Below are 19590 nucleotides of genomic sequence, written 5' to 3' on the forward strand. Positions count from 1 at the left end.
ACGCTCGCTGTTATTTATGCGCAAATGGTACAGCAACTTCAGACGAGGGGCAGATGCACGGTTAAATGTGAATATCCAAAAGCTGCTGTCCGAGCTGTTCCACTCTGCCGTTAGCTTCGCGATAACGGCATATTGCTGTCTACCTCACCATTGAAATGCATTGAATGTCATGAAGTTGCTCTTTTTTGCGCGGTACATCTGAACTAAACCCGCTGCAGATATTTAGGGCTGGTAATTACAAGTGTAAGTACCCTTTTAACGATGTGATAAGTGATAATGACGGCCAATCAACCTCCCTGGTACTGAAAATTAACTAATGTAAGTGTGGAGTCTCATTCCTTCAGGTTGTGAATTATTTTAGGAGATTTTAAAAATGTCAAATTTAATTTTCTTTTCCTACTTTTCCTTTCTGTCTCTTTTCTCTCTCTCTCAATCCAATCTTTCATTTCCTCTCTTTATTTCTCTCTCTGTACCTGATTTAACTTTGAATTCACCCCCTTTAATTCACCCTCCTTCTCAGTCCTTCCACTGTTTATTTCCCAATCTTTAAATCCCATTGATTAAGGAGATACCCTGTTGTTTGCCCTGTTCACTCAGGTCCCAGATCTCCTGTTTCCCTCGCTGCGAACGTTAGCAGCTCGCACTCTCAGCAACATCGTGGGCAAAAATGTTTTGAGCCGAAGGGTGCAGGTACAGTCTAACTAACGGCAGACGCTGTTAGATGTCCCGCTACAGCAAAATCTGGCCCATTATCTTTCTCCAGTTATTGACAGTAAATAATACTAAGGGTATTTTTTCTATTCCAAAGTAGGGGCAGCTGATTAAATGCTTAATTACACAATGGCAAAAAAAATCCCAAAATGCATCACACATCTTAAACACACAATATTATTGTGTTGAAAGTGAGATGTGGCTCTGCTCTCACCCCAAACAAAAAAAGGGTTTGCCAAATACTTTACCATGAAAATGGTGCTTCCTCCTTAATGAACAGTTAAATATGATGTGGAGATGCCGGTGATGGACTGGGGTTGACAATTGTAAACAATTTTACAACACCAAGTTATAGTCCAGCAATTTTATTTTAAATTTAAAATAAAATTGCTGGACTATAACTTGGTGTTGTAAAATTGTTTACAACAGTTAAATAGGCTGAGGGAGTAAATTTAAAGTGCTTTTACTTGGTCTGAAAATTATAATCCAGTATCTTGGTAAAATCAGGTCTTTTTTCATTGTTATTGGGTAAGGACAAAAAAGATGCATCCTTTACCCACGCTGAAACAGCCGTTGGGCCCTTTGATTATGCAAATAAGAGGCCTAATGCTGCTTGAGTTCCCTGCTCGAACATTGGTTTGCCCTGAGGCAGCCAAGTGGTCTCAATGATGGAGAGGACATGGGGTCAGAAGCTCAGCTCAGGGGGTCAAATAGGATACTAAGTTTGCAAACTGTCTGGTTCAGCCTCAGACAGTGGCCACGGAGATTGATGGAGTAGGAGGCTGGAGCAGTGAGTTTGTGAGGTCGAAGACAATGGCTTCGCTCTTCCCAATATTTAATTGGAGGAAATTTCTGCTCATCCAATACTGGGTGTCAGACAAACAGCATGACAAGTCATTGGCAGTGGAGGGATCAAGAGAGGTGGTGGTGAGGTAGAGCTGGGTATCGTCAGCGTACATGTGGAACCTGATGTGTTTCTCGCATAAAAGGAGGCCACTTGGCCCATTGTGCTTGGCTCTCTGAAAAAGCTATTCATTTGGTCCCATACCCTTTTAATTTTTTTTCTTTTCAAGCATTTATTAATTTCCCTTTTAAAGTCTATTGTGGATTCCATTGCTCTTTCTGACAGGGCATTCCATGGACAACAGCCCTCTGCATAAAAAAAATTGATAACCTTTCTCTTGTTCTTGTGGAAATGATCTTAAATTCACGCCCTCTAGACACTGACTCACTGACTTACTTCATCAAAATCTGTATAATATTGAACACTGTTATGACATCGCCTCTTAATGCTCTTTGCTCTAATGGGAAGAGCCCCAATTTCTTCTCATGACAAAAGCCTCTGATCCCTATTATTGATGTAATGAATCCCTTCTGCACCCTCTCCATGGCGTTGACATCCTTCCTAAAGTAAGACGCCCAAAACTGGACACTAAGTGGTCGATTTTCAACACACTGCCCGGCCATGACATTGGCATTCTCGATTAACCACCTGTTATAGAAATCGGCCAATTTCAATGTAAATACAACTCGGGCGGTTTCTATAATGGCCGGCCGATTCGCAATGCCAATTTCATGCCTAGGTGGTAAGCTGAAAATGTACCTTAGCTGTGGCGTAACTAATGATTTGAATAAGTTTTGATTTTCAACTCTATAATCCTATATACAAAATCTAGGACTCCACATGCTTTTCTTTACAGCTTTGTCCTTCCACTTTTAAAGATTTGTCTCTCTACCCCCTCTAGTCCTTTTAAACGTCCCTCCCAAAAACTTTTCTGATCTAGACTATTCTACACAACCCCAACAACAAGGGCATAATTAATTTTCTCTGATTTAATTGTGGTAGCTGAACTAATCAGTAGACTAAAAAAGGTTGCAGTACTTCAAGTGGAAAATGATCTGGACTTTAAATTTAATTGCTTTGATACGAAATGTCTGGAAAACCAGAGAGAACAGTTTTCTGTCATTTACAAAAATGCAAGCATCATTTGATTTAACATGAAATTTAATTACTTCAAGAAGTTTACCTCGGAATAAGTACTTAAGCCACCTTCCTGGTACAATATAAAACTGTCAAACAATGTACCCGTGACCAGAAAATAGAGCAACAAGACAACTGATGAGACTTGAGTTTGGTGCAAATGTCTGACCAATGTTCTAAGTGCCATTGATTTAAGTCCCTGGTGTCTGACTGTGAAATTTGAACCCCATTTAGCTCACAGACATGCCCATGACTACTTGATGTGATACTTAATAATGGAGCAGTTCATCTGAAGGTGGTTGAGGCAGGGAATGAATGCGGACATGCTCTTGCTCCTCCTGGCAGAAGTAAACTTGCTGTTGGACAGTCAATGGGCAGTATGGGCAACAATTGTGGAAAAGTCTGCAACATGGGTTGCCTCAGCAGAGGTGAATGGCTCTGAGGAAAACTCAGGCAACTATGTAATGGGGAAATGCAAAGCTTACAAGCTAGTTTTAATTTAACTCTGATGCATTTAATATAATTTGATGAAATTCAGAATTTTGTTGGAGAAAATGTGAGTATTTTGACAGGCGCAAAAGAATGTAATTCTTTTCTATTCTATTCAAATGTAATTCACTGGGGGTCATTTTGACTTTGTGCAAAAGTGTAATACTGGCGATAACAAATTGGCAGCCTGAATCAAGAGAGATGTAGAATGGGCTGCCGATTCGCTATTGCCTGTTTTACACTATCGCACAAAGTCAAAATTACCCCCCACTATCCCAAGCCAATTAACTTTGGATATTTTCTCTGCTGACCACTCTAAAGCAGTGTTCCATGTAAAGCGATTCATGGTTATGTCTTTACTAAAAGTACAATATGCATGCGATTACTGTATTGCAGGAGTACCAGGAAAGAGGAATGAAATCTATTATGAGTGCTGTGAAGAGCCCTATCCAGATGTGACCTTTACAGTGATGATGCGTCGGCGAACACTCTATTATGGACTAAACCTACTGATTCCATGCGTCTTAATATCTGGACTGGCACTCCTTGTATTCCTGTTACCAGCTGATTCTGGAGAGAAAATTTCATTAGGTGGGTCTTAACTGATAAATATCCTTTTTCTTGGTGTTTGAGGCACTCGGATAGAATGTAGAAATTGTGTTGTGGAAAAAGATAATGTAAGGCCTTTAACTGAGAGGTCCTTATACAGAAACCCTTATAAATAGCAGCAACATAATTCCATTGAACCTTGTGGTAAACTTTTTATTTTTATAGATTCGTGCAATTTTGTTTTGAATTTTCTGCTTATTGAAGTGATCAATATCATAGCTGAGGGATAGAATGTTTTTCCATTTCTCATGCAGTGTCTGAATCAAACACTATCGGGTCAATTATAGCATAGGCCAAATACATTAAAGAAACGCTGTATATTCCGACCAAACAATTTACCGTAATCGCATCCTTCCAAGGCCGTCACTCACTCACCAGCGCTAATTTTTCCATTTCTCACACCAGCCAAATGAAATAGCCAGTTTGTGCAGACGGATACAACCCCCAGTAATGAAGTTGAGACTGTCCAAACTTCACTTAACACTCTTGCATCCAGTGCGCAGCAAAGATTTTGACATTGTCAGACCCGGCAGCAAAATAATACTGTGTTTTCAGTTTCCGTAACTTGCTCAATAATTTTAAATTATTTTATCATGACTAGTTCATCTCCACTGACATTGTATATAGACTAAAATAAAAAATTGTGTCCCTTTCTTCTCAACTTCTCCACCTTTCTCTGCCTTTCCATTTGTCTGCCAATCTTCTGTCCAACCTGTGCGACTCTCTTTCAATGTCGTCTCTGTACCTCTTTCTTTGGGGGTGAAATTCATTTTGGGATGGTAGCAGATCAGAAGCCCATTTTACACTCCGCCCAAAAAACTCAATTGAAGGCACTGGAAAAGTCAATTGGATGGAGTGCAGGTCAGGCCGACGATTTGTTAATGCTTGTTTTATGCTACCGTCCAAGGTAATTGCCTCCAATCCTTTTTTCCGTTCTTTGAACAGCTACTTGAAGGTAAACCAATGTCAGAGCAGTGGGAGGCATTCAAGGGGAAGATTCAAGGGGTGCAGAGTAAACATGTTCCCACAAAGAAAAAGGGTGGGACTGCCAAATCTAGAGCCCCCTGGATGTGAAGGAGCATACAGGGTAAGATAAGGCAGAAAAGGAAAGCTTATGTCAGACACCGAGAACTCAATACTACAGAAAGCCTAGAGGAGTATAAAAAGTACAGGGGTGAAATTAAAAAGGAAATTAGGAAAGCGAAAAGAGGGCATGAAAAAACATTGACAAGTAAAATCAAGGAAAACCCAAAGATGTTTTATAAATACATTAAGAGCAAGAGGATAACTAAGGAAAGAGTAGGGCCCATTAGAGACCAAAAACCTATGTGTGGAGACGGAAGATGTTGGTATGGTTCTTAATGAATACTTTGCGTCTGTCTTCACAAAAGAGAGGGACGATGCAGACATTGTAGTTAAGGAGGGGGAGTGTGAAATATTAGATGGGATAAACTGAATGAGAGAGGAAGTATTAAGGGAATTATCACCTTTGACAGTAGATAAATCACCAGGGCTGGATGAAATGTATCCCAGGCTGTTAAAAGAAGCAAGGGAGGAAATAGTGGAGGCTCTGAACATCATTTTCCAATCCTCATTGGATGCAAGCATGGTGCTAGAGGATTGGAGGACTGCTATCATTGTACCATTGTTTAAAAAGGGAGCGAGGGATAGGCCGAGTAATTACAGGCCAGTCAGTCTAAACTCGGTGATGGGCAAATTATCGGAATCAATTCTGAGGGACAGGATAAACCATCACTTAGAAAGGCATGGAGTAATCAAGGACAGTCAGCGTGGATTTGTTAAGGGAAGGTCGTGTCTGACTAATTTGATTGAATTTTTTGAGGAGGTAACAAGGAGGGTCGATGAGGGTAGTGTATTAGACGTACCCTACATGGATTTTAGCAAGGCTTTTGACAAGGTCCCACATGGGAGACTGGTTAAAAAAGTACAAGCCCATGGGATCCAAGGGAGAGCGGCAAGTTGGATCCAAAATTGGTTCAGTGGCAGGAAGCAAAGGGTAATGGTCGATGGGTGTTTTTGTGACTGGAAGGCTGTTTCCAGTGGGGTTCTGCAGGGCTCAGTACTAGGTCCCTTGCTTTTTGTGATATAAATGATTTGGAGGGGGCATGATTAAGACGTTTGCAGATGATACAAAAATTGGCCTTGTGGTTGACAGTGAGGAGGAAAGCTGTAGACTGCAGGAAGATATCAATGGACTGGTCAGGTGGGCAGAAAAGTGGCAAATGGAATTCAATCCAGAGAAGTGTGAGGTAATGCATTTGGGAAGGGCAAACAAAGCAAGGGAGTACACAATAAATGGGAGGATACTGAGAGGTGTAGAAGAAGTGAGGGACCTTGGAGTCCATGTCCATAGATCCCTGAAGGTAGCAGGACAGGTAGATTGGTGGTTAAGAAGGCATATGGAATACTTTCCTTTATTAGCCAAGGCATAGAATATAAGAGCAGGAAGGTTATGCTGGAACTGTATAAAACATTGATTAGGCCACAGCTTGAGTACTCTGTACAGTTCTGGTCACCACATTACAGGAAGGGTGTAATTGCACTAGGGAGGGTACAGAGGAGATTTACGAGGATGTTGCCAGGACTGGAGAATTTTAGCTATGAGGAAAGATTGGATAGGCTGGGGTTGTGCTCTTTGGAACAGTGGAGGCTGAGGGGTGATTTGACTGAGGTGTACAAAATTATGAGGAGCGGAGATAGAGTGGATAGGAAGGACCTATTTCCCTTAGCAGAGAGATCAATAGCCGGGGGCATAGATTTAAAGGGATTGATAGAAGGGTTAGAGGGGAGCTGAGGAAAAATGTTTTTACCCAGAGGGTGGTGGGGGTCTGGAACTCACTGCCTGAGAGGGTGGTAGAGGCAGAAACCCTCAACTCATTTAAGAAGTACCTGAATGTGCACCTGAAGTGCCATCACCTACAAGGTTATGGACCAAGTGCTGGAAAGTGGGATTAGGCTGGGTGGCTCATTTTTGGCCAGCGCGGACACGATGGGCTGAATGGCCTCCTTCTGTGCCGTAAATTTTCTATGATTCTATGAAGTCTGTCCTTCCATCTGCGTGTTCTCTCTTCTGCGTGTTTCCCACTTTGTCTATATGCATCTTTCATAAGCAAAATACTGCGGATGATGGAAATCTGAAATAAAAACTCAAAATGCTGAAAATACCCAGTAAGTCAGGCAGCATCTGTGGAGAGAGAAACAGAGTTAACGTTTCAGGTCAGTGACGTTTCATCAGAGTTCTAAGGCCTGGAGCTGAAGTAGGAAGGGAGGGGAACTAGGCCAGAGGGCAATGATAGAAGGGAGGTGAGTGAAAACTTTTGTGATGCTCGTCTCTTTGTATTTGGAGGCCAGAGAAACATTGCTGGAATCTGAAGAGTGAGGCACAGTGAGGTGCCACTGTAGACTGGCAGCCTACATTGTAAATGGGAACACAGGCTCAGTCTGCACCAGGCTGGCAGATTGGCTGATTCCTCGAGATCTGATCCTGTTGCTTCTCTACTTTAAATTTTCAGAAGCAGCAGGAGCAAAACTTGCAAATCTGTTGGTGTAATCGATAAGAATCATGCTGCCAGTGTGCAGTAACACAAAGTGTCATAATACAAAGTTAAATAATGTTTGGTTACAGTACAGGCAGAATCCTGTGAGAGTCCAAAGTATTACTTATGTGTACCCACTGCACAACAGATACTACTGTTCATAACATCTGACTTCTGCAGTACCTTGCTGGTGCAATTCCCTAGGCCACGGATGTGTCTGAGGGCAAAGGCAATGTGTGTCTATAAAGTAAGAAGAATTCTTCCTTAAAGTTGACTTCCACCAAAACTATCTAGTTCTAGTATCAGGCCTTCTTGGATAGAAGACCCCATGTCAGACTTAGCAGCAGTCAGATGCTCCATCCTGCCCAGTCTCACTTTAATTACAGTATGCATGTTGGCCATATTGTTATCTATCTGGCTGTGGTGTTCCACCATTCTCAGTTTGAAGGTGGGCCTGATGATTTCTGTACTTACCTCGTTGGCCTCTTCTACCTGCCCCATGCTCTGTAAGTGCTGCTATGCTGGTGACTTACTTAGTTCTGGAGGTGGAGGTAGCTCTGTGTCTCCCCAGGCCGGCCTCCCACCTTGCACCCTCCATAAACTTGTGCTCATCCAAAACTCTGCTGCCCGTATCCTAACTCACACCAAGTCCAGTTCACCCATCACCCCTGTGCTCGCTGATCTACATTGGCTACCGGTCCGGAAATGCCTCGATTTAAAAATTTTCATCCTTGTTTTCAAATCCCTCCATGGCCTCGCCCCTCCCTATCTCTATAACCTCTTCCAGCCTTATAACCCTCCTAGATCTCTGCACTCCTCCAATTCTGGCCTCTTGCGCATCCCTGATTTTCTTTGCTCCACTATTGGTGGCCGTGCCTTCAGCTGCCTAGGCCCTAAGCTTTGAAATTCCCTCCCTGAACCTCTCCACCTCTCTACCTTTAAGATACTCCTTAAAATCTACCTCTTGACCAAGCCTTTGGTCACCTGTCCTAATATCTCCTTCTGTGGCTCGATGTCAAATTTTGTTTGATAATCATTCCTGTGAAGCAACTTTTTTACGTTAAAGGTGCTATATAAATACAAGTTGTTGTTGTCATAACACGAACTTAAATAATATTTGGTTACAGTACAGACAGAATCCTGTGAGAGTCCAAAGTATTACTCGTGTACCCACTACACAACAGTTACTACTGTCCATTAAGAAGGACAACTTTTATCAGGTTACACTTCTAAACTGGTCTGGTGCATGGGAAAGCGCAATATAAGAAAGGCACCATCGTCACTGGCTGATAGATCCACTTCAGTTTCTTGCACCTGCTCCAAACTTTACAAGTCAAATAATTCCACATATCTTCTTTGAGTAGTGTTAACACTTTCATGCCCTCTGGCCCATCACCCATTCATTTTGCAGGTCTGTACAACAACGTACAATTCGATAGCACTCCTCACATATGTCTCAAAGTACTTTACAGGACAGTGGACAATGAGTTGACTCCATTTAAGAAGGAGAAGAGAGGCATTAGGAAACAGTAAAAGCATTTTCGAAGAGGAGGCTTCTGAAGGCAGGAGGGGAAGTGACAAAGTGCTGAGAGAAGGAGTTCCAAAGTGAGGCATAATGAATGAAGGAGCAGCATTGGAAAAATCCAACCTTGAGGTGATAGATGTGTGGAATTGGAAACCAAATTTTGATTGGTTTTCTTTTTAATATCATGGAATATCTTTCAGACTCCCACCACCAGCATTGGGCATGATGTGGACCCCAGGCTTGCTTATAGACTGGGGGAAAGGGCCAGTATTGATTATTGAAGGAGACCTTGAGGTGACCTAATTGAAATTTTACAAACTATGAAGAGAATTGACAAAATTGATTCAGGCAAATTATTCCCTACATATGATGAAGAGTATTCCAGCCAAAAATTAGTGAGTTGGGAGTAAGAAAGAAATTCAGGTGGAACTTAATTCACTCACAGAACAGAGTTGTAGAATAAGCTACAAGTGAAGGCCACTGAAGCAACAGCATAAATAGACTCAAGAAACAGCAGATGCATTTCTGAACCAAGGAAGGGTTGAGAAATATTCTGAGAATTCAGGAGGTGGAGTTGATCTATGAAAAATGGATAGGCTTGTAGGACCTAATGACCTTTACATGTTCAAAACAAACTTAAATTATGGTGGACAAAATGGCTTTTGAAAAATTCCATATTTTGTTTTGTCAGCCAGAACTGTAAATGATGCAGTAGATCTAAACCAACCCTTACTGTGTAACTAAATGTAATAAAGCAGTTTTGGCAAATTCTCCTACAACATCTCCATTGACAGCAATTTGTGCTGTTTTATGTTGACAAGCAACTTTTTGTGGTAACTACAGAACCTTTTTGAGAGTAATAAGAGATGTTATTACATGTCAGAGGATGAACGTAATAGCCTGTAACTTATGGTCCATTAAAGACAGCTATGCTATGCTATGTTGAATGGTATTTCAGCTTCTCTTCATACCTTAGTTTTACTGGATGCTAACACAAAATAAAGAACTAATTGAGCAGGTCTCACATGGTACTTTAATGAGAAATGAATGACCAATAATTCATTTTTGTAGCGAGTTTAATGGGCCATTAATGTGCAAATACAGCAAGTTCTTAAAAATAACGGGGAGGTTGAGAGTGAGATGCCACTTGTGCAAAGCAAACGGCAGAGTAGCGTAAACCGACCAGCCAGTTCTGGAGATTCACAACTCATAGCGTATCTCTTCATCCCCTGAACTTGCTGGCCGATTTGCACCTTAATAACGACGTGCATCGTTAACATGCTGTTATTTTTCCAACAAGATCCGGCCCATTGAATAAATTATATACATAAATAAGAAAAAATAAGGAAAACCATCTGACTAATGAATTTAGTCAAGCGTTTTACCAGGCCCGTTCCTCATTCCTAATTTCTCTGTTACTCTGCCCTATAAAGTCGGTATGTTCATTTAGCTGTTTACTAGTGGGCATGTCACTCACTATTCTTACCCAGGTGCAAGACAGGTTATGCAAAGGTCGATACACCATTGTTGGCACACGTGTTCAGCACTGCGGATTTTCTAAAATGATGGTCATGATGAATTGCCAACTGTATCCAATGAGTAGTAATGTTTAACTTGCATGAAAAACTTATATGAGAAAATATGGCCTGATTCATAAATCCTAATTTTGCAAGTAATCAGATCACATCTTATTGGTTTTAGAAAAGCACAAGCTTCTCCTTTTTTCTGTAATGTTACAGCATTAAAATAAATTACAGCACGTCTTCAGAAATAATGTTTCATATGTTCGGGCACTAGACTCCAGATGAGATTTTAATGAGTACATCACTTTCTCTGAGGGCGCACACTGGTTGCAGACACATCATCTTACAATCACCTTATCGTTCTGCGTGTTATCAACAGAATTGCCCTGGGTCAGGTGTATCTATAAGGTCAAAAAACACAATTATACAGGAGTAGGTATCCCTACAATTCCCTTGGCTTGAACTTGTTGCAAGAAGTACCTGACAGTTAGTGGAGCATTCAGTGTTGGGTTCAACTGGAGTCCACTTCAAATGTGAGATACTCGAATGAGATACCAGAGGGTGATTGTTCTCTATGGGACCGTATCCCAGCAAGGGAACCAGTGCCTTGAGAGGAGAGCAAATTGGAGGAGATGAATCGGAGAGGAAAATTTTATTTTATTCAAAACAAAAGAATATCACAGTCACATAATCTAGAGAACCACATGACTGCAAGTGATTATTTATCTCAGAAATGGTTCTGCAATATTATCTGAGGGTCTCGTTGTTGTACAATCCACTCTATTTATATTAAATGTATTATATATGGAATGCACAGAACCAGTATAGCAGAAGAACAACCATGCAGTTGTGATTTATTACCGTGCCTCTGGCTGCTGCACCTTCCTCGGACTGGGGGATATATCTTAAGACCAGAGAGGATAAAATTACATCACCTGCCTGTTCACTCAGGTCTAGCCACTGAAAAGATAGCACCTTCCACCTCAGTCAATAACTTTTTTTTGGCAGTGGCGGGGGGTCCAGTCTTTCGGGGAAGTCTGTGGCCTGAAATCAAACGTCACTTGTCTAGATTGGATTCCAGGATAACAGTGCCCATGTACCATAACCCATTTACACTACTAAAGCCCCCTCCCTTATCCTAGCGACCGAATTATAGACCATTTAGCTGTGCATGTACTGCTGCCTACAGAGGCACTGGCAAAACTCACCTCTCGAGTTTTCACAAGTAGCGATGCTCTTAGCTCAGAGCATTTCCATTTAAACCAGAGCTGCTTGACAGGAGCAGAGCCCCTACCTTGTTTCAGTCTGTAAGATCCATATTAGATTTCACCTATGAATTGATGTGAGTTTAAAATGAAACACTGTCATCTGCTTTCTGAAATGAATTATTCTGCCTTTGTGTGAGGAAGGGGGGAAGTAAGTTAAGCAAAACACAAATACCGTCGAGGGATATATATATATTTCTTTGGAAGGTATCTCTCCAGCTGCTCGCCTGAGGAGAAGTAATTACATCAGGAGTTCTCTCCTGGCCTTCAAATGTTGGCTGCACGCAAAGTTTCCAGATGCGTAATGGTCACGGACAGTTGTCCTCGGGATCAAACTATCAAGTCAGCTGTCAAAACCAAACCTATCAAAGTCAGAAGCTGCAGTTCGTCTGAAAAAGAAAATTGATTGATAACAAATTGCCTGTCCAGGTGAAAGGACAGCTTGGATCTGCGTTGGTAAGTAAAAGAATGGCTGGCTCTTCCTGATCTGGAGTTTTGATCATTGACTTCCCCATCATAGCAGAGAGACAAGCCCAAGGAGGCAGAGACACAGCCATTATTAGCTTCATTAAAGTCCAAACTAAATGAGTCTGAAAACAACTCTTAGGGTTTTGAGTACTTTACTACTTGTCAAAGTAGTGTGTAAGGAATAGTACATTGTTGTTTACTTGCTGCATTCCTTTTGCTTTTGTCTGATTATAAATCTTGCAAATAAATTAAGCTTCTAGTTTTAGCATGAACAATACAGCCTTATAGCATAGTATTTTCCACCTTTCGGAAAGGACAGGTGTGCCTGGTGAGCTGTCCATCAGCTTCCGACACAGATTAACATGGTAAAAGAGTAATTGCTAACCCTGTGACACACTACTCCCATTCATGGCAGACATAAAGGATCATATGATTATAGAATTACATTGAATTTGCAGCACAGAAACAGGCCATTCGGCCCAACAGGTCTCTGCCTGTGTTTATACTCCACACGAGCCTCCTCCCACCTTACTTCATCTCACCCTGTCAGCATATCCTTCTATTCCATTCTCCCTCATGTACTTATCTAGCTTCCCCTTAAATGCATCTATGCTATTCGCCTCAACTATTCCTTGCGGTAGCGAGTTCCACATTCTCACCACTCTCTGAGAAAAAAAAAGTTTCTCCTGAATTCCTTATTGGATTTATCAGTGACTATCTTATATTTACGGCCCCTAGTTTTGGAGTCCCCCACAAGTGGAAACGTATTCGCTACGTCGACCCTATCGAACCCCTTCATAATTTTAAAGACCTCTATCAGGTCACCTCTCAGTCTTCTCTTTTCTAGAGAAAAGAGCCTCAGCCTGTTCAGTCTTTCCTGATAGTTGTACCCTTTCAGTTCTGGAATCATCCTTATAAATCTTTTTTGCACTTTTTCTAGTGCCTTTATACCCTTTTTATAATATGGAGACCAAAACTGTGCACAGTACTCCTGAGTGTATTCAGGCAGACTCTTTGATTTCAATCAGCCATGCTGAGAAATATTGCCAGCAGCTAAAGACATCAAACAAATTTAAATAACTCCCTGTTAAATTTAATAAAAGCTGCTGATCAAATAGATCTTTGAACAAGTCCCACAGGATGTTTGTATTTGAATTGAATGGCTTTGCTTCTCAGTTGGACACCAGGATGAGATAAAATGAGTAAAATCTATAATCAAAATTAACTAGGACAGATTGTTTTTCTGTGAGAGAAGCTGGTTTTTAATCCTTTCTGTATCATGATGGAATTAAAGAAACCGATACCATGCTAAATCTTAAACAAAAATGCTTCATTATTCTCACAGTGTGCTTGTGAAGAAAAGTATTTTGCTGTGAACACAAATAAAGAGAATTGGGAGAAAAAGTTCAAATAGTACAATTAACATTGATAGCGACCATGTTAGCAGCATATGTTTCACTTTCATAGTCATAGTTTACTATATATTTATCAAAAAAGTGTTTATATCTCTCTCCCACTCACACACCCCCAAATACTGCCTGTGCCTTATTAAGGCAGCATTACAGCATTATTAATACATTTTAACCTGAGATAACAATTGAGGATGCATTTCAGTTAATTAGAGTTTAGTATTTAAATAAGCTGTAGCCGAATTAGTCAACTGAGAACGAGTTGATGTGCCTTCCTCTTTTAAGTCTCTGTTCCCTATTTCCCTTTTATATCGCATAATTGTCTGATTACGCTCATGTGAAGTGCCTTGAGCTGTTTTACTATGTTAAGGGCGCTCTATAAATGCAAATCGTTGTTGTGGTATAAATGATTCATTAATATGCTGCAGCCCCTGCTGTTGGAAACCCCCCATTTCCCGCCCATCCCCCCTTCCCCCCCCCCACAGAGACACAGACAAACACAACTTTGTTTGAAAGTTGCAAATTACGACTGTCACGTTTGCCCATGGACCTTCTCTGCTGGATGGGTCACAAGAGAAAATACAGTTTAGAGGCTGACTGATGCATTTATCGATTTGGACGGTCGGAACTCTGCTCCATTTTTCTAAGCTGATGAAAAATAGAGAAAATGAGAAATGCACACCAGGTATGTCAGCAGCTGAAAGGAAGATAGGTTAACTTTTCACTTGTGTCCCTTCACCAGAACCTGAAATATTACCCTATCTTTCTCCTTCAGATGCTAGTTGACCTGTTATGGATTTCCACTTTTTTTCTGTTTTTATTTCAGATTCCCAGCAGTTGTGGTTTTTCTTTTTAATTTTATTTAGAAAGTGTAGCTTATGGTGTGGACTTCCCTGTAACACGTTCCCATCACACTTTGTTAATTTGACAGAACAGAATTTGACTTATTCACTCACTGTTAATCAATGGCCCTGAGTGAATCCTCCGACTCACAGTGAGCAATGCCACGGGAGGCCTACTCATATTGTACAGTTTGGTCAAACCCACAATGGCAGCAGAAATCACTGGCACATTGAAGTCAGCGGAAACTAAAATTGGGCGCTGTGTAAAACGGGCGGCCAATTCGCTACCGTCCATTTTCTGCCAGGCGGTAAAAGGGAAAATTCACCCCAGTGTAACCTCTTGAATTAAGCCTCACATATTCGGCAGTGGGTGGTTCTTATGAGGGTCTGATCCATGCCTCTCTCCGCTGCTCCTCTGCAATCTTTCTCATTCCTAGGCATTCTGTGTTAACTTTTGAACATGGTGCAAAGAGTAAAAAGGGATTTGCAGGGAATAGCAGCACAATTCCAAGGGGGTGATCTATTCATACTGAGGTTTTTGGATTGTGCTAAGTCCTGGAGGAAATTGCTGGTTTGGACCTACTAGCATTTGTTGTGCTGGGTGAGGTGAAATCCATCTTGCAGCTTTTGGTAGAGAGTTGGCCTAACATAGATCCCCAGAGAAGTCTGACAGCAGCTGTAGGAAATTAGTATTAGTAAAAAAATAGTACTAGAGAAATTAATGGGACTGAAAGTCGATAAAATCCAAGGACCTGATGATCTACATCCCAGGGTTTTGGAAGAGGTGGCTACGGAGATAGTGGATGCATTGGTTGTCATCTTCCAAATTGTATAGATTCTGGAACGATTCCTGCAGATTGGAAGATAACAAATGTAACCCCACTATTTAAGAAAGGAGGGAGAGAGAAAACAGGGAACTACAGACCTGTTAGCCTGATATCAGTATTAGGGAAAATGCTAGAATCTATCATAAAGGATGAGATGACATAACACTTAGAAAATAATAATAGGAATTGGCAGAGTCAACATGGGTTTATGAAAGGGAAATCATGTTTGACAAACCTATTGGAGTTCTTTGAGGATGTAATTAGTAGAATAGATAAGGGGGAACCAGTGGATGTGGTGTATTTGGATTTTCAGACGGCTTTCAATAAGGTCCCACACAGGAGGTTGGTGAACAAAGTTAGAGCACATGGAATTGGGGGTAATATACTGGCATGGATTGAGAATTGGTTAACAGACAGAAAACAGAGAGTAGGAATAAACGAGTCATTTTCAGGTTGGCAGACTGTGACTAGTGGGGTACCGCAGGGATCGGTGCTTGGGCCCCAGCTATTCACAATCTATATCAATGATTTGGATGAGGGGACCAAATGTAATATTTCCAAGTTTGCTGATGACACAAAACTAGGTGAGAATGTGAATTGTGAGGAGGATGCAAAGAGACTTCATGGGGATATAGACAGGCTAAGTGAGTGGGCAAGAACATGGCAGATGGAATATAATGTGGAAAAATGTGAAGTCATCCTTTTTGGTAGGAGAAACAGAAATGCAGAGTATTTTTTAAATGGTAAGAGATTGGGAAATGGTGATGTTCAAAGGGACCTGGGTGTCCTTGTATATGAGTCACTGAAAACTAACATGCAGGTGCAGCAAGCAATTAGGAAGGCCAATGGTATGTTGGCCATTATTACAAGATTTGACTACAGGAGTAAAGATGTCTTACTGCAATTATATAGGGCCTTGGTGAGACCGCACCTGGAGTATTGTGTACAATTTTGGTCTCCTTACCTAAGAAAGGATATACTTGCCACAAATGGAGTGCAACGAAGGTTCACCAGACTGATTCCTGGAATTGCAGGATTGTCATATGAGGAGAGATTGAGTAGACTAGGCCTGTATTCTCTAGAGTTTAGAAGAATGAGAGGTGATCTCATTGAAACATACAAAATTCTTACAGGCTCGACAGGGCAGATGCAGGGAGGATCTTTCCCCTGGCTGGGGAATCTAGAACCAGGGGTCACAGTCTCAGAATAAAGGGTAGGCCATTTAGGGCTGAGATGAGGAGAAATTTCTTCACTCAGAGGGTGGTGAATCTTTGGAATTCTCTACCGCAGAGGGCTGTGGAGGATCAGTCATTGAGTACATTCAAAACAGAGATCGATAGATTTCTAGATATTAAAGGCATCAAGGGATCTGGGGATGCTGCAGGAAAATGGCATTGAGGTACAAGATCAGCCATGATCTTGTTGAATGGTGGAGCAGGCTCGAGGGGCCGGATGGCCTACTCCTGCTCCTATTTCTTATGTTCTTATGTTCTTAGAAATACCCCAAAATAACAACAACACTAGTAACCTGGAAAGAAACTTGTACGCCCTTGAAAATCCCTCAAAGCCCATCACCCCCTGTCCAACTGGCACAAAAGGGAAATCCCAGATGGTTTTCGTTTTAGCTGTTACTTCAAGCTAACGCTATTAATACTATTTTTTGAACTACTGTATAACTTTCAAATGCTATGCTATTTCATTTTCTCAACATTTCCTTTCTGTCCTGCAGGGATCACTGTGCTGTTGTCCTTAACAGTGTTTATGCTGCTCGTGGCTGAGATAATGCCAGCAACGTCAGACTCTGTCCCATTGATTGGTAAGTGTGTCCTCTCTTATGACTATCTGTACTCCATGGGTAAATAGAATAGACATATAATTTATCCGTTTAATTTAATAGATTGCACAGGCATTGAGTTGTGAGTTTCCTATCATCACCACAGCTGTTTTAAAAAGGGGAAATTTTAAGAGTTTTGAAATTGAACTTTTGCTTAAGTCTCTAAAAAATAAAATTCAGTATTTTACGTACATTGGCATATTTTGTGAAGTCATTGTACATTTTGCACATTGCTTGCAGTATGTTAGAGTGGCTGTACATTTACTGCAGCAGAATAAAAATTTGATGTGAAATTTTCAGTTTTTGTTGCCAAGCTGAACTGTATCATTGGTAGGTTTCACTTTTGTTTTCTAAAGCTTTTGTCAATCCAGCAAGTCTTTCACCATTTTGAGAGTAATGGGCCTTGATATTTTCGGGGAGTTGGGGTGGGGAGGGGGTGTGTGGTGGGTGGGATGGCCTGCAGCACAAGGCCGCAAAGGGGAGCGGAGAGGAAGGAGGGAGGGAGAGAGGGAGAGATCATGGAGGCCGAGGGAGAGATTATAGAGGTCGCGGGTGGAGGGGAGATCGGATGCAGAGGCAGAGATGACGGAGGCTGGGGGGGGGTGGGCGGGGAGATTGGAAATATAGGGTGGGAGATGGGATTGCAGGGGGCAGGGGGGAGACAGATCGCGTGGAGGAAAGCAGGTTTGCTTGAGAAGCCGGGGGGAAGCACTCCTGCTCCTCCTGGCCCACCAGCAGTGCTGGAAAGGCACGTACCTGCTGGATCCTGCCATTCTCACCTCCCTCTAGATGTCTGGCTCTCTGAGCCCTGGGAAACCCGGCCCGCTGCCGTTAACTCTAAAAGCCTGCTAAAATTTGAGGCACGCAGCCTCATTAAAATATTTAAATTACAGACCCGCCTCTGGAGAGCAGGTCAGTCCCCTGTCCCCCAATCCTCCTCCGTTAAAATTGGAAGTAGGTGGCTTTCATGACCTCAGGACGTCCCAAAGGGCTTTACAGCCAATGAAGTACTTTCGAAGTGTAATCACTTGTAATTTAGGAATTGCGGCAGTCAATTTGCGCACAGCAAGGTCCCACAAACAGCAATGTAATAATGACCAGATTATCTGTTTTTTTTATGTGGTGGTTGTAATAGCAAAATCATTCTGAAAAATTGGCATTTGGTTGAAAATGTGTCTCATTATTTCAAAACCTAGCATGCAAGCTCATCCCGAATTAAATCAAATGAGTTAAAAAGTGAGTTGTGAATTTATCGAGGCAGGAGCCAAAGATGAAAGGGAAAAACGCTGTTGAACAATTGGCAGTTTTAGGAAACTGAGCTAAAATTCAGGTCACGAGACCATGCAGAATATCGAGAAGCTGTCAGACTGTGATCAAATCCTTTTTTGGTTGCGCTTTTCAGCTTAGTTGAGCGTTTAGTTTAATTCAATATCAACTCAATTATGTTTATCAAACTGTTTTTGAAGAGAGGTGTTCAACTATTTCAATGCGTTAAAACATATTTCTTTATAATACGCAATCGATAAAACTGTTGGAGATTGTGTGAGTTATATCTCAGCACTTTCGGGCTCACTGTATGTAATAAAAGGGAAACATTAAACCAGTGCGGAGATATTTTTAAAAACATTCATTGCACCTGACAGTTTATAATGTTCACTGAACTAGACTAAACAAGTCCCAGAAAGGAACCATGCAGAATGCTTGAAATACTATTAATCCAACCATTAGCTAGGGTTTGTTAATGCGCTTTGAGCGTGAAATGATGATAAGGTCAATTTTCATCTTCAGTTCAACTGTCGCAGGGCCTTTCATGTACTGGAAGCACATCTCTGAAATTTGAGCACATGCCAGTGTATGCTCCCAGTACATTAAATGCTGAGCATGAATATCTAATCCCTGTACTTCAAGCAGCCTGACCTAATTCTGCCAGCATTATTTCTTTCATCTGATTCTAGGCACGTATTATTGATGAGTGATACCTTTTAAACAATAGATTTTGATAAATTAAGCTTTTATTTATTAACGAGATTACAAATCCTTAAAGAAACACCATATTAACAAAACAAAGCCTTTATAGAAAAAATTTCAAACTGCATTAGTCTAAGGAATGGATGGATACCTGTATTCTTGGCTCAGATGGAGTAAATAGAGAATATGAAGGTAAATTCCCCAATCCCACGTTCCCAGTGGGCGGGCTGCACTTGAATGGATCATGGAGAATCGGGGCTACATTGTTGTCCTACCTCTGACCTGCTCTCCCTTCAAGCACAGCTCCTACTGGGAACATAGGATCAGGGAATTTACCTCAACAAGTAAAATGGACTGTTGCGGTTGAATCCTACCTAATCTTCCATTCAGAATCACAAATCTTTACACAAGGGGTTGAAACGACTTTTTAAAAAGAAAATAATCGATGGAGTGCATTGTTCTCTGTAAGTAATGGCCCACCGTTATGACCATCTCCAACAAGAGAGAGTCTAACCACCTCCCCTTGACATTCAATGGCATTGCCATCGCCGAATCCCCCACCATCAACATCCTGGGGGTCAC

General features: G+C 41.5%; 1 protein-coding gene across 1 annotated transcript in view; it reads left to right on the forward strand.

The window, feature by feature from the left end:
* The window catches only part of LOC137320601 (neuronal acetylcholine receptor subunit alpha-7-like), a 90580-nt gene that overhangs the window by 15035 nt on the left and 55955 nt on the right, over positions 1 to 19590 (forward strand). Inside the window, exons 2-3 of the mRNA XM_067982285.1 lie at positions 3578 to 3772; positions 16936 to 17022. Of these exons, the coding sequence (XP_067838386.1) occupies positions 3578 to 3772; positions 16936 to 17022 (282 nt within the window). The remainder of the gene's footprint in view (positions 1 to 3577; positions 3773 to 16935; positions 17023 to 19590) is intronic.

Source organism: Heptranchias perlo, chromosome 4 (genome assembly GCF_035084215.1).
Source record: "Heptranchias perlo isolate sHepPer1 chromosome 4, sHepPer1.hap1, whole genome shotgun sequence".
Taxonomy (NCBI): Eukaryota; Metazoa; Chordata; class Chondrichthyes; order Hexanchiformes; family Hexanchidae; genus Heptranchias; species Heptranchias perlo.